This window comes from Lethenteron reissneri, chromosome 33 (genome assembly GCF_015708825.2).
Source record: "Lethenteron reissneri isolate LAM-NWPU_2019-01 chromosome 33, ASM1570882v1, whole genome shotgun sequence".
Taxonomy (NCBI): domain Eukaryota; kingdom Metazoa; phylum Chordata; class Hyperoartia; order Petromyzontiformes; family Petromyzontidae; genus Lethenteron; species Lethenteron reissneri.
In genome coordinates, this window is record NC_083811.1 from 10,548,023 (window position 1) to 10,564,160 (window position 16,138).

The 16,138-nt window shown below is 46.2% G+C and overlaps 1 protein-coding gene across 2 annotated transcripts in view; it reads right to left on the reverse strand.

Annotated features, from left to right (window-relative positions):
* Nucleotides 1–1,428: 1,428 nt before the first annotated feature.
* RERGL (RERG like) overlaps nucleotides 1,429–16,138 on the reverse strand; it is a 29,065-nt gene continuing 14,355 nt past the window's right edge. Inside the window, exons 3-5 of one of the 2 annotated variants that reach the window (XM_061564593.1) lie at nucleotides 10,945–11,018; nucleotides 6,664–6,812; nucleotides 1,429–5,729 (exon numbers count right to left, since the gene is read on the reverse strand). In XM_061564593.1, coding sequence (XP_061420577.1) covers nucleotides 5,453–5,729; nucleotides 6,664–6,812; nucleotides 10,945–11,018 — 500 coding nt within the window. In that variant the 3' untranslated portion in view covers nucleotides 1,429–5,452. Of the gene's footprint in view, nucleotides 5,733–6,663; nucleotides 6,813–10,944; nucleotides 11,019–16,138 lie in introns of both variants that reach the window. The other variant, XM_061564592.1, reaches the window with a different exon arrangement.

Below are 16,138 nucleotides of genomic sequence, written 5' to 3' on the forward strand. Positions count from 1 at the left end.
CATCTTTTTTGCGGATTCCGCTTTAAGTTCCGTTTACGAAAACGAACCCCAGGAGGAGTCGGTTTTGTCGGCGGCTCGTTTGTCCGGCTCAGTCCCCCAGCAAATCTTTGGAAAACCACGCAAAAAGCTCTTTCGCCTATTTACAGCCCTCGATCCAGAATAAGTCGTGTCAGAAGAGAATATGGTCGTGGGAACAAGATAGTGTGTCTCTGGGGCTTCACTGGACTTCAACATCGAGCCGAGATGCGAACCACCCCGCGTCGTGTCTTGCCAAAGGGACTGGTGCTTCGCGTCTCCGCGTGCTTGGGTTATTGCTCATGCTGGGAATGCCGCCAGTGCGTCTGCAAGCGCCAGCACATTTGTTTAAAGGGGCTCATCGGCGTGGAACACAAAAAAATGTGCTTTTTTCTCTCGAGCGTGTGCCCTGGTAAATGATAACTGGAGAGAGGAGATAGGTTTACAAAAAGGCGCTGCTGCATCTTGCTTGCACCTCGCGGTAACTCGGGAGAGGAAGAGATGCCCTTGTATTTCTTTTTTGTTTATTATGAAACGGGCACCAACATTGCGGAGCGAGGATGATTAACAGCTGTGGGAAGCGTTTGTAAATCGGCCTTGGGTGCATTTTTCAACAACAACACAACGTTTCGATTTAAAGCTTTCGTGACTGCAGGGATTCATCTTCTTGGTTCTTTCGGTAAAGTCACGTAGAATGGAAATAATAAAATAATAAAATGAAACATAATATTATCTCCATTTTACGTGACTACCGAAAGAACCAAGAAAGCAACACAAAGTGTTGGGCCATCATGTGGCCAAGGTTCAGGTTCAATAAGCCGGTCTTGAGTAAGTGAAGTAGTGATATTCATATTCTTGATTATTGTTTTATTTTTATTATTTTATTATTTCCCTTCTACGTGCCTTTACCGAAAGAACCAAGAATATGAATCCCTGCAGTCACGAAAGCTTTAAATCGAAATTGAAGTAGTGATATTATGAGGCACGCTGCATGCAGCTCAATTAAGACTCTCTTAGGCATGGTTATTTTTTTTGGAAACCACGAGGTGATACTTATTGTGGTCCATACTCTTAGGGGTTTTTCGGCAAAGTCATGTAGGTAAAAAATAATAATAAAATATTAATAAATGAAAATAACTCAATTAAATCACGACGTTTCGGAGGCAACACAAGTCTCCGTCTTCAGGTCGGACCGCCACAGCTACATTTACTGTATGAAGCTTCAAATCTAGAACTTACTGTGGTCTTAGCCAGTTATCAAACCTGCCTTTGTGTAAAATGTGGTATCACAAACAACCTCCATGACCGACTTGATTTGGTGCGGCCTTCATCTCGCAGTGGATTGACAGAAAGGGCTGACATTTAAAAACAAATGTTTATTTTAAAAAAGATGACACCGATTGCATGTTCACAGACGAATAGAATGTTTATTACAAAATAACTTCACATTATGAACAGTAACGCAAAGCATCATCACGCAACATGTCACACGTATTTTACACTGTACATTTAGAAATGCAATGCTGTTAAATACACGAAGGCTACAGTTTGGTGCGGCGTTTGTGTCGTATGTACACGATTGTAACGCGATCGCCAGCCGGGAAAAAAAAATTAACAAAAAACCACCACATTTCTTTGGTAGAACAACACTACGTTGTTCGCAGAGCCGACGGGGGGAGCTTTTCGAATGCCCTGTCTACGTTGGGAGGGCGAGAGAGAGAGGGGGGAGGGCCCACGTGCGTTTCCCATGCGAATGCGCGATAGGCAGCAACAGCATCGACGCACAAAACGCCGCGGGGGCCCAAAACGACACCGACGAACTCCGTGAATGAGCAAGAGATGCCAGCACTTAAAACAGCGCCATACAGCAAGATCCTAAAGTGCTTGTGAACGTTCTCCCGTACAAGAGCATTGGATGCGCCACGTGTCGTGAACGGTCCGGGTATGCAGCTCCTAAGTGCCTTATATTTATGGGAATCGAATAAGTTAATGTTTTGGGGATTTAATAAAATGTAGGATGTTTGCGCTAATAGTAGCTCATATAATTCTATGCGATCTTATCATCATTATATATATTTCAAAAATGTACATATTTTTAAATTGGTGACGATATTTTAGTCACCCAGTAAAAGCCTGGAGACATTTTCAGAATAGGTCTTAAACTTGGGCTGTTTGGCCAATTCCGATCGTCTTGTTAATCAAACCGTGATTGGTGTTCGTACATATGCAACCACGTTGAGCATGAGTTTTATTTTTTAACAATACGGTATACAGTAGTACTCTTTGGCTCTTTCGGTAAAGTCACGTAGATAGAAAAATAATAATAAAAATTCACGACGTTTCGATCGCAACACAATCAATCGTCTTCAGGTGAAAAAATACAGCAGAAGAACTGCTGAGGCAGAGGAAATATATGAAACGTCGTGATTTTTTAAAATTACTTTTCTATCTACGTGACTTTACCGAAAGACCCGAAGAGTATGAATTCCTGCAGTAACGAAAGCTTTAAGTCGAGATTTATAATACGGTATAGGTATTTTAGAGCCGAGAAAACATCCAACCAAACAAGACAAAATTTACTTGACATGACCATATTCAAAACGTGAATCCTCGTACGTAATATACTCTCTACATCAGCATCATGGGCAGGTCTTTGCTTTGGTCCACATGGGCAGATATACAAATGAGATGTTCTATCAATTACACAGTTGCTGACCCAATGTCACTGCTCGTTTCACCAAGTCGACAGTCAGGGATAATTGGCCGGCAGCATCTGGGAAGAAAACGCCGGGGGAGGGGGTGCAGTGGTTTGCAGGCGGACGCAACTAACTCTGGTGACGCAAGGTTCAATTCCCGCCCGTGACTAACATCAGTGGCGAGCAATATCTGAAGTCGTCCTTGGCCCCCATTCGCCAACCACCCCCACATTGATCAGCGCGGTGAAGTATGGTCAAACCACCCGCACGGCTGGCACGGTGTGCGTGAGCCTTAGTCGAGGACAAAGGGCTGTAAATCATTATTATTGTTATTATTTTACCTTGCTTAATCTTAAATTCTCATCGGTATAGAATGCCACTGTCAGAACAGTCAATACGGTCTTATGGAAACACTTTGCAACTATACAGTGGCGGCTTTGGTGGTAGAGTGTATAGAGCATCACTGTGAAATCTAATTATTTGTATTGCTAAATACACTGCTTACAAACCCCAGGCGGTGAACTGTCTCTTAGAAACAAAATTATGAGGCCAGCTATGTTAAAAGTAAATATCTTTTCATTCTCACAGCCCGAACATTTGCTGAGACTGCGTGACAAGTGAGCTTAGTCTTCACCACCGAACACAAGATTTGTGTTCACGCGACACTATTAGCTGACGACGGACATTTGAACTCTTGACTCAAAATAAAAGGGCAAAATTTGGCTTCAGATTTCATTTCCCTATAAAGATAAACTAAACATTAGGTAAGTAAACAAACTTAACATTTGAAGAAATGCTACAGACTTTATCGCCCGCTTAAGGATGCCAGTCTGCCTTTGAAATATGAAGCCACAGAACAAGTTCAGTGCATTTGCCAGAAACTGCGATTGAAGGATTTTCGTGGGTAGGGGCTGGGACACAGAGGCACTGACACTAAAAGGGCCCATGTTTGCTCTTAAGACACGCTCGATAGCCCTGAAACCAGAATGCAAGCCACTGTAACACTCAACACCAAATGCTCAGGTTTGCCCAAGCACCGTGCTAAAATGTATTCCTGGGCCAACAATCCGATATGATATATGGGCGGTGTTTCTGGACAGCGTGGCGTTTTTGAAAGAAATATTTTCTGCACGCGTGTGCGTTCTCTACACCTGCACATACCAGCACTGGCTGTTGACAATGAGCTGAATGGATGGTTCAATGTGTTACGCTGGCTTCCTGTATGGTTTATAATTCAAGCATTTCTTAATGGCAGTTGACCGTCAACACAGGGGCAAAGCGGCCAGCTTGCAAAACTCTTCCATTTACTGCGTACAAAGTTCAAAAGTTCGGTCTACTATTCTAAAGTCCCTAGCTGCTGTCTGCTGTCAGTGAATACTCCGAAGGTGGTGAAGCATCGTCCAGAGCGACGGCGGCTGCACTGCGGTGACGGGTAAGCAACGCTCGTCTTAAGTGAACGAATGATGCTCGTGTGCTTGTACAATGCACCGGCTTGTCTCAAAGGACCATGACGCGGCGGACTGGACACTCTGGCCCGCTAGCAGTCGTGGAAACTACTGCCGAGAAACGTGGGTGGCTCGAATGTCAGGTAAGCTTCGGTCCTGATTGTTCTTTGCCCTGCTCAATGGTATCCCGGTATTGTTGACCTTTCCTTTCCTCGAGGTCATATGCTTTCTTGCCGTTAGCTTTGGTGAACAAGTGTGTTCGACGAGCCTCGCCTACGGAGCTCCGTGTCATCGTCTAAAGTGCTCCTCTTTTTCCAGACAAATCCGACTTTTTTCTCAGCTTATTAACTTCCATTGCTCAAAATAAGTGCCCTATCTCATACTCTTGTCAGAGGACTCCACCCCAAATGATTGTGAAATTTCCATTGCTCAACTGAAGGGGAAATTCTCCACTTGAGTCTGGGGTGTTTCCCAGCTTAGCCTATAAAGTGCTCCCCCCCTTAGCAAACATTTCTGCCCCACCCAATTTCTGGCTAAATGCCAGAATCTACCCAGTTTTTTTTAATACATCTTCTTCTGTGCAACCAAATTAGCGTCACCGCTCACGTAAAAATAAACTGGCTCGCCTACTTTTCCTGCTCTGCCCAGCCATAACAGTCGTTAAAATCGAATGTCTCTCCTCCGTGCCACACATCCAATACACGAGCTCACTGCTCAGTGTGTCCGCTCAGGTTCTCTCACCGTAGCGCAATTCCCCTCTCCACCACCCAACAATCCTACTGGAGATCTGTGAAAGAGAGCTTCATAGCTCTTCGGATTATTCCAGTACAAATGAAGATTCTGATTCCGATTCTGATCCACCTCCCACCGATCCACCTCCCATCACACCACCGAACTCTTCCTCAGAGTAATCCACAATCCCAACGCCTCTACGTCAGCACTTACACTGGCCACCTCTGGGCTACAAAAATCCCGGACATATCACGTGAAGAAGAATATCTCACAATTATGGTAATCCATTCTTTTGATTGGTGCGTTACTACGCAAGTGACAAAAAACCTGGACTTTTACTGTCACAAAATAGCTGACTGAAAAATATGAGGATCCTTGGAAACAGCCAGGATGGATGGCAACCCTATCCGCAGCACCACATCCTTCAATTACTTTGTGACTTTTCATGAAAGCCTCCGAAGTTTCAATCAAGTAAAAAAACGAAACGACCACAGCATTGCACACCATGCACCGTCGGCGCTCAAGAGTCCACAGACGCGTCCAGCGAGCGGGCACGGGCGGGCGCTACACGGACTGGCGGCGCTTGCCGAACACGTTGTTGATGAGCTTGGCCATGGACTTGGAGCCGCTGTGCCTCCGGCGGTCGCGTGAGTACTCGAGCGTGGCGCGCAGCAGCCGCGCGAACATCGCCGACACCTCGGTGCTCTGCTCGGCGGCCGACAGCTCGCAGAACTGCGCACGGCACTCGAGCGCGAAGAGGCGCGCCTCCTCCTCCTCGACCTCGCGAGCGTGGCACAGGTCCTGCTTGTTGCCCACGAGGCAGAGCATCGGGTGCGCGTCGCTGCTGGGGGGGGGCGGTTCGGGGGCGGCACAGACGCAGCGTGGCAGGGCACGGGGCGCGCGTGAGCACGGCAGTGGTGAACGCGTGGGCCCTCTCCCTTCGCACCGATTTGGGTGCGGAGAGCTATCGGGCACTTCGATGTCATCGGTCTCAACTGGGGAAAAGAGCCATCCCCGGGTCGCGCGCGTTTGGTGACCTCTCTCATTAAAACTATTTGCCCGAAAGACGTGAAACTTGACAGGATCGTACACTTCTATGGCACCAACATTCCTGCTAAACAGCATCAAAATGTACGAGTGATTTATTATTTTATTTCTATTATTACTTTTTTTTAACCTACGTGACTTTACCGTAAAAACCTAAGAGTATGAATCCTTGCAGCCACGAAAGCTTCAAATCTAGAATGGGCTGATCCTGCAATATTCGTATTTAGGGAGTCTCATGTGTACATCAAAGCAAGGTAGTTACTAAATTGCAAGTCCCGCTTCATCCCCCTCTATATTTTTGTATAGCTGCCGAGATCTGTGATATTTGAATATGCAGTGGTCTTATTCTACGAATGGAATTACGTTACAGTCCAGACCAAAATGAGCACCGGCCCACGCTCATTTAATTTGAGCACAGAGGCACTTCTGACTTCATCGCCCACTTAATCACAGAATACTACTCGCAAGCTTTAACAGAGGTTTGAGCAGCGCTTAATAAAACAAGAAAATCCGCCAAGCACGGACTCAAATATAATAAAATTTTACGCACTTCAGTGTTAAAACTATGCATTTTGTGCGTGTAATATACCGATTATACATTAGGCTTTTACTACTCCAGAGAGATGGAAAATCACAGTTTGGTCAAAACGCTGGAAGCAAGCCAGCGCCTGTAGGCACATTTATTAGGCTCTGGTCGAGTCTCAATCCAGCCAAACCATCCGAGTTACCTCTTGTACAGCTCCTGGTGGGACTCCTTGATGCGGTAGACCAGGGACTGGGCGGCCAGGAAGGAGGCCTTGTCGCTGATGTCGTACACGATCAAGAAGCCGTCCGCCCACTGCACCTGGTCACCCAGGCCCGTGCGGCCTTCTCGCAGCTGCGGGCAGCAGAGATGGCGGCGTCAGTATTTGAGCTAAAAAGCCTCAGGGTTAGCACCGTATTAAGTCATGGCTCAGCTCAGGCTTGGCACTGGCTCAAGAAAGCGGGCTTAACGCCACGTTTAATTTGAGCCGGCTCCGAGCGTGGTCCCAGCAATGCTCAGAATTCCCACGAGCCAAGCCTAAGCCAAGCTGTCCGTGTATCTTTGAAAGCAAATGAGCGGCTCACGCCCGAGCTGATCCGTGTTAAGAGGCCACGACTAAGAATGGGGCCCTCACAGTCGAGGGGACAGGTTATGTCAGTGGCAATAATGGGACCAGAAAGCACCACTAAAAGCTTTCCGTGGCACGCTTCCGTAGCGTTTTCTTTTTTAGAACAAAATCAAAACATTGTAGGAAAGTTACATTCATGAGTGTATCGGAAGCTTTCTCATACAAAAGACACAGCAAAGAGTCCCCATTTAGCCACACACACACCGTCAACGCTCGTGTTTTTAGCAACCACCTATTGTCATTATGGCCAGCATGGCACATGGAGGCCGCTAATGCGACTCCTGTTTCCCGAGCGACAATGTTGATATGGCGAACAGGGGGCTTGTTTACTGGCCGAGTTGACCGTAGGCAGGGTGTTGACCTCCAAACAAGGTGTACTTATATTCATATTCTTGGTTCTTTCGGTAATGTCACGTAGAAGGGGAATAATAAAATAATAATAATAAAAAAACATAAGATAAAATAAAATAAAGAATTTTATAAAATAAAATAAATAATTGTTTCTTAATATGTGTTATTTTTATTACTTTATTATTTACCTTCTACGTGACTTTACCAAAAGAACCAATACTATGAATCCATGCAGTCACGAAAGCTTTAAATCGAAATGTACTTATATTATCCAGAAACTGATTTCCAAAGACCAGGCATTACATATGAATTTCTGGAATTGTAGTAGAGTGCAGTAACCACATTGTCACAACTTCCACAAAGACTAAGATCCCCCGTATCGCCTACACAGGATATATGGGCAAGTGTTGTTCGCGAGCACCTATTCAGGCTGACATGGCGCACGTGGAGAGAGTATTGCCAGCACCACTCCTGGCCACCTTGGCTCCCCGCTGCCATATTTACGCACAACACCAAGTGCTAATTTAAGGCTGAGTAAGCCGAGAGGATCCCCAGACCAGTTCAGAAAGGTTATCACCAATGTTGGCCATGAGCAGGAATCTAACTCGGGCCGCCTGCTTTGTAGCACAGTGCACTAACAACTCCCACATATAATCACATGCACACACAGTGTTCTATAAATGTAGGTAATAATGGCATTGCATTTGCTGTGGTAATGGTGCATAAAGTACAGCACTCACTAAGATTGGCACAAACACGTGTGGGTGGATCCAAGATCGGTGTAAAGCCGCACAGCAGAGGGAAGGAAATCGGCTCACTTTAATCGGGGGCCCACACACCTCATAAGTAAACACTGGCCTGCCCATGAGCTTTTACTACTGCCGCCCCAATGCCCTGGCAGAGTTCCTGGTTTGAGATCAACAAGTTGACCGATGGCTTGTTCGCCGCACTGATAATGTAATCTGAAAGCGGCAATAATGGAATACTGTGTGCTGCGATGAACGGCTGTTATTCAACACTGCCAATTTAACCAAGACGTCCAATTTAATTTGCATGGTACGTGCAGCTGCGAGCCGTAACAAACGTGGCATTCACGCTTGCTTTCGTTCGGTCAAAACGGGTTTGCATTTTCATTTTTATAAACCTGGCTCATATTTAAATCAATCCATTCACGTGTTGCCGTTGTAATACAAGCACACGATTATAACAAAATGCTATTGTAGTGTTTGTACAACAAAACTGATTTTTGTGGAAACATTGTGTTGTTGCTTTTTGTTCATTATTTTTTCGTAATAAAAACATCAAGAGACAATATCCACGTGCACCGCGTCTTGATATCTCTTGAAAATGACACGCTCATCAAACTGCTCTAACACCAACTCACATTCCGATAATTCAACAGAATGTGACGGCACGTGACAGTTCTACACATCCAGCCTCACATGACCCCCCCCTCCCCCAATCTATCCTCACGTTCATGAACTGGCCGACTGAAGCAGCAAAGTTTCCAGTGCCGAGATCGTGAACTTCAAATCCCAGCCAGAGTCGCTCGCACTCAGCCCCACCGTCCCCTCTGCGGGTCGGCGAAATGAGAACCACCTGGGTGAGCCTCTGTCACGTGATGCCGAGTCAACAGTGGCCCGTCATGCAAATTGGGCCTGGCCGCCACCATAGATGGTGCTGGTGTGTAGCCCCCGCAGCCGCTTGCTCGTGCCACTGCTGGCGGCAGGACCCTCCCCACGAGAGGGAGCTCTAGAAAGCCTCCTCCAAGAGCCTCGTTTGGCCGACTCTTACACGCCGTGTTGGCCAGGTATCGCACCCGAACTGTCAAATTCGGCGCATTTTTTATTTATTTGTATTGTTCAAGAACACAACATACAAACGCCCGTCAGGGGGAGGGAAACGCAGGTCAAGAACACATTTTGGGGCAAAACCCCTCTCGCAAAGGGAACCTGCTGGAAGCACTTAGGCTTTTCACAGCCCCGACGAGTATCGTAGGGATGAGGATCGGGAGGAGCATATTTGCAGGGGAGGGAGTAACTCTCCGTGTACTTATTTATTCAGCTGGGTGGACAGCGATGGACGGGGGACTTAAGAAACTTGCCTCAGTATATCGACTGGCATGCCTGGAGATGTTAACTACCTCGCCTGGTATACAGGAGGTCGTGGGTTCCATCCCGTCCCTGACGCCTGTGTATTTGTAGTTTACGTGTTCTGCCCGTGGCCGCGTGGATTCTTCTCCGGGTCCTCCGGTTTTTCCCTCCACATTTAAAAACATGCATTTAGAGTATTTGGCTGCTATAGATTTCCACGTGATAAGCCACCTCATTGAGCTGTAATTTAAAGCCAGGTCGATTCTGAAAATAAGCTACATAGCTCAGTGGGCCCTACCTGGTAAAATAAAAAATAGTTTAGTTTCATTTAGAAACCGGTGTTCTTTGGATTGCAAGTCCAGTGTGCTACCCGTCACAACGCAATGTCCCCACCATAGGAATATGGAAATTCCAACACTATAAATACTTTAACAATGTACGATTATGAACTTACAATGTACCGTGGTAACACATGAAATAGGGCCACTGTACTTCGGTTCACCAGTGGGCTGGAACTTAAAAGAGGTTCCCTCTTCCCCAGCACGTTTATTTCATCATCACAGTCAACTCGGGCGGAACCAGGAAAACAACGTACAGCAAAAAAAAAGTAATATTTAAAAAAAACTTTTTTTTAACACGCTTTTATTAAATGTACGAGTAATGGAAGAACTCCACGACTCTAGGAAGTGGCCCTGAAGCTTGCCATAACGTGAGGGACCGTGGCCAATTACAGCCAACGTCAGTTGAGCGTGGACAATTAGACCCAAGCCGAAACATAACATAAAAAAGGAATGTTTAAAAATATATATTTTATTTTTATGATAGAATATGTATTGTCATCAGTATGACATAAGTATACCAAGTTTGCAGTCGATACCACATTGGGAAGTGGGTTAAAATTGAGTTACAAGATTTGAGGATACAACAACAACAGACAGAATTGGTTAAATGAAAGCGTGTAAAAACGTGGCAATTCAATTTGCGCTGAAGGTATAATAAATAATAGACAAAGATCCCCCGTATAGCCTTAACAGACTGTTGGGGCAAGTGCTGTTAACGAGCACCTATGAAGGCCGGCACGGCACACGAGGGGGGGGGGGTACTGTGGCCAGCACCACGCCGGGCCGCCTTTGTCTCCCCCAGTGGCGATGTTTACCACACACCGCACCAGGTACTCATTTGAGGCTGAGTCGACCTAGGGGAGGAGGCCTAGGACAGGTTCAGATAATCATCACCGGTGTGAGCGGGGAATCGAACCCGTGTCGCTGGTTTCATAGAACGGCGCGCAAACCGTCACACCACCGCTCCCCATATAATAAATGAGCATATATATATATACACACACACTCAAGTAAAATACACAAGGTCACAAAACGTTGGCCGACGTTCGTGCCGACGTGCGTTGGCGTCTCACCTGCGAGCACGGGTCAAAAATCTCCAGGTTCATCTGCCGCCCGTCCACAGACAGGCGTTTCCTGTACAGGGAGTCTGGAAGAACACACGGACAAAAAAACAAAGTCAGACGCCACGGCGAGCCACGGTCGCAACGAAAGAAAACAACCACAACACGCGTCTCGCACAATGGCAGTTCTTGTTCCACGGCTTCCTGCGCCGACGCGCTCGTACGTGCCCGTTAGTCGCCGTTAGTCATCGTCGCGCTCAAATAAATCACGGGGGGAAACAATGGCAGTAGCAGCAGCAGCAGCACCAGGTAAAATAGTTTTCGAGGCGGGAGTTCACTGCAGTGAACGCATGTGCTTGCGTTTTCATAATGCTCGATGCGGTCACTGTGTTCGTATCGGACGAATTATTAAATTCGGGAGGCATATCGATAACACTCGTGCTCCTCACAAGCAAGAAGGTCCTGGGTCCGATTGCCGAGTTCGGCACCTTTCCTGTTTGGAGTTTGTGTGTTCTCCCCCGGATGTGCACGCTCTCTGGTTTCTTCCCATAGTGAAAGAAAAGAACCATTCAATGTAACCGGTATCGGTCAAAACATCCCAATGCTGCAACATGACCTGGAAATTACTCATTGGGAATTACACGTAGCAGTAACATCACCCCCGTACTGTGAGTACGTGACAGGACCCTCCTTTAATAGGTCCTTGAGACTCAGCGAGGCTTCCCTGTTGTAAACAAGTGTAACAATGATAATAATAATAAAAACGAATATTTGTATATATTATGTTCATTAAATTTTCATCTCTGGAATTATTGTGCAGGTCTACAAAATAACAATAATCTACGGGCAATTTTTTTTTATTCTACATATTAAAACAGGGGTCCACAACCCCGGGGCCGCGGACCGCTATTCCGGTCCGTGTCCTGTTAGGAACCGGGCCGCACAGCAGCACGAGGTGAGAGCGGTGAGTCCACGCGTGGCCCGCCCCAATTATTTTATTTACCACTTCCCTCCACGCCTCTTCCCCGCACTGCGCACTCGTCTCAGTCACAGTGTTGGTAAGCCCACAAGCTGCTAACCCCTAGCCAACATGAGTAGAAAACAAGCGTAGCTGGACAGCTTCTTTAAAAAGCGAGAAAGGCCCAATGATGAACCCCCCCCCCCCCCCCCCCCCCGGTTAATGAAAAAATTGTCTTCCACGAAACCGGTCCCTGGTGCCAAAGAGGTTTGTGACCGCTGAGTTAAAGGATAATAAAAATGCAAGATGGGTATTCCAGCGTGTATATCACAATAAGAATGCCAAATGTGAATGTTTGAGGCAATCCATGAATATTATTTTATCTTATTCATAAAGCAAAAGAGCCGTGAAGGGATTTGTGGGATTCCTGAGCCGATCGCGAGGCTGCTCCTGACAAGATTGCCTTTGGAATCCCCCTGATGCCTTGTGGGCCTTACGCGCGTTGTTTTTGCAGCGTAGATCGCACTCTGCTAAAGTAATGCAGCAGAGCAGTTGGTGCCCACAGAGTGCAGTTCGGATTCCCCTGTTAGAGGGAATGGTATTGGCCACAAGAGGGTTGACATCCTCAACATCATCCCCCTTTGCAAATTCAAAAAACTGTCAGGTGGCACGATGGGATGTCTCCTGCTTCGGCCCAGCTTTCGGAATCATTCAGACAGGGGCAATCTGCTAACTTAATAACTGGAAAAGACATTAACTCACAGTGGCCTACTGCTGCGCTAGATACGTGGAGTGTTTTACGTCGGTAACAATACGTATAATAATAAAACTTATGAATATTTATTGTACGTGTACATTCAGCACAATTATATCCTTTATTTAAACTAAACTTAGTTTTATTTTAGCAGATAAGACCCACTGAGCTATTAGCTCTTTTTTTTAGAAGCGACCTGGCCACAAATCATTGATAGCTCAACGGAGTGGCTTACCACGTGGAAAAATTCACGTGGCCACGGGGGGAGAGAGACACGCAAACTCCAAATATACAGCATGCGTCTGGGTCGGGATCGAACCCACGACCTCCTGTATACCAGGCGAGGTAGTTAACATCTCGCCACCGTGCCGTACAGCTGGGGCCTTGCCGATACAGATCGCCGCTCGTGTTTCTAAATGATAAACAATTGACGGGTCACGTAAATGTCTCACAGGTCGATTAAAAAGCGTCGCTTCAAGTGGCTAATCTTGAGCGTGGCCGCAACGCCCCCGAGGCTTTTGCTGATCATTCCGACGTCGACCCTCGGGGGGGCCCCCCCTGTCTCCTTCGCTGACCCACTTCAGCCATTGGCTGTAAAAAGTGGCGAGCATATGGTACGCGGTCGACCTGACACAATTCATTAGAGGCTGGCTGCCAGAGAGGGCAGGTGCTGGGTTGGGTAAGCCGCCCACTGGACTAACAAACGTTGCTCTGCTTCAGCTGCTGCTGCTGCAGAATGATGTTTTTTGTTTTTGTTGTTGCTGTTGCTGCTGCTGATTGCGGTTGCCGACCGCTGAGCAATTTCAGGAACCAAATGAATCGCCCACAAACCACGAAAAAACACGTTCTCCGAGTTAGGCGCAGGCAAGGCGTAAGGAGTTTGAGATAGAGGTGTAGCGGTGGACAGACGCATTGATTTGTCGATTCTAATACAGGATATTCTTATGATACACATGCAGAAACCCGTGCGTGTATGATGCAATGGTTACAGATTTAGGCAAATATACAGTAATGTTACTTTAATTTTCATCAACTGAATAAAATAAAGACTGGAATAAGTAATATAAAACACGCTTTTATGAAATGTACTAGTAATGGCAGAACTCCACGACTTCAGGAAGTAGCCCCGAAGCTTGCCACAACGTCAGGGACCATGGCCAATTACAGCCAACGTCAGTTGAGCGTGGACAATTAGACCCAAACCGAAACATAACATATAAAAAAGAATGTTTTAAAATATTTGTTTTTTTTATGATAGAATCTAGTATTGTCATCAGTATGACATAAGTATACCAAGTTTGCAGTCGATACTACATTGGGAAGTGGGTTAAAATTTAGTTACAAGATTTGAGGAAACGACGACAACAACAACAGAGAGTTAAATAAAAGCGTGTAAAAATAGATGCTGGAACATAATCGCTTCCCTCGTGGGGTGGGTAAATGGGGTGGGTGATTGTTCCATGGCTGTAGAGTTGTGTGTACTCCATGGAAACTTAGGTGGAAGGACTGAAACATTTAAAATCAGCAATATCTTCTTCGCTTCAAAGAGCAAGTCACAGCGACAAGATTAGAAGGCCACTGGAGTTTTGCAATTGATCCGGTGGGACGGTATAAGGGGGGCGCCCTTCCTGTTTCACCGTGTAAATACCCAACCTCTCCCCAGCAGGGCTCTCTCCGCCTTCTCTCTCCCAGCAGGAATGGCAAGTTGCCTACAAATTCATCTCCAGGGACCTTTATGAACAACGAGCCCACCTCCTCGAACGCATTTCAATCACAAGAGCGACTGAGCAGCAACAATCGTGCTCAAGGCAAGGGTGGGCCTTCACCTGCCTGTCGTGCAAGTGGCTGGGCCAACTAGGAATTGAACGCGAGCACATTTTTCGTAATGCTCACTGGAGTAAAACTCGGGGGCCAATTTACCTAAAAGCATAACCACCACTGATCAGTAAGCCCAGTGTTTTCCCATAAACCTTCCCTCTAGATCACTACTCTACGTATGCGTCCTTATCTCTTCCGTGGGAATGCCGGGGCACGTTTTGGGACAATGAGATTTTTGGTTACAAAGATTGACTGTGCCAGAGCCCGATTGTGAACGTGACGAGATTGTGAACGTGAAGAGATTGCTCATGCGTCCAGACGAATGTGATGGTAACCTTAAAATGGGCTGTGCTACCACAGGCCACTGACGTGGACTCAGTTTAACATTAAATCCGATGTCACAACCGACACACTACTTTTTAAAATACACAGCATGTCAATGTTATGCAATATTACATGGATAAATATAAAGCAAAATACGTGGAACACAACACATAACACACGTCCTACATTTATCCACACTCTACAAATGTACGTAGTTCTACAAATAATTGCACGTAGTTCTTTACTTTAAATATATAGCACGTTTCAGACATGCATGCATGCAATACATTTCAAATTCAAAGGACCTGCCATATTCAAACAACCAAATGGGCAAGTGCCCGTCCCTATTCGTGGCCCTCGTGCAATTGAGGAAACTCCACATTCCCATGGTGTGACCCGGTATGCTCATCGGACAACCACTGTTGATGTTTACCCATCGACCCCGGAGGGATGATCGTCTGCGCTGACCCCGACTGGGATTTGAACAGAACCCCACCCGAAGCACCACGGCGGGTAGCGGTCGTACACGTGCGCGTGTCACAGACACGATCAGTGCCAGGAGGTGTGAGCGACACGAGTTCTGGGAGCGACGAATTATATTGGGCAGGTACGGGCTAGTGAACTTCGACAGACAGACAGACAGGCAAGTGCCTTTAAATCAAGATTTGAAGCTTTCGTGACTGCAAGGTTTCATATACTTAGGTTTTTTCGGTAAAGTCACGTAGGTAAAAAATTTATAAAAGTAAAATAAAATAAAAATAAAAATCACGACGTTTCGGAGGCAACACAAGCTTCCGTCTTCAGGTGGAACCGTCACAGCCACGACAGCTGTATCAAGTAAAAAAAATATACAGCTGTCGTGGCTGTGACGGTTCCACCTGAAGACGGAAGCTTGTGTTGCCTCCGAAACGTCGTGATTTTTATTTTAATTTTATTTTACTTTTATTAATTTTAATGTTTTTACCTACGTGACTTTACCTAAAAAACCTAAGAATATGAATAAGTGCCTTTAAAGTTGCAATTTGGTTGGGAAAGGCCTCCACAACTAAAAGAAGGCATTCGAGGGCAGGCACTGTGGTCACGTGTGCTTCGGACAGGGCTGAGCTGCCAAGCGCTCGGTCGTGTGTGAGATTTTCACCAAATGGTATCGAAATGCAGGTGGAGACAAATTCACGAGGCTCATTCGGTAAGCGTGATATAGCGTGGCCATTTGAGCGCTGACTTTAATATTACATCACTCAGCATCCAGGTTTGACCAATCCAGCAGTGTTTATTATGGCAACTAACTAATTCGTCCGATCCGCAGTTATAAGTTATAATAAAATCCATTAGAACACAAGCAGCTTTGAAAT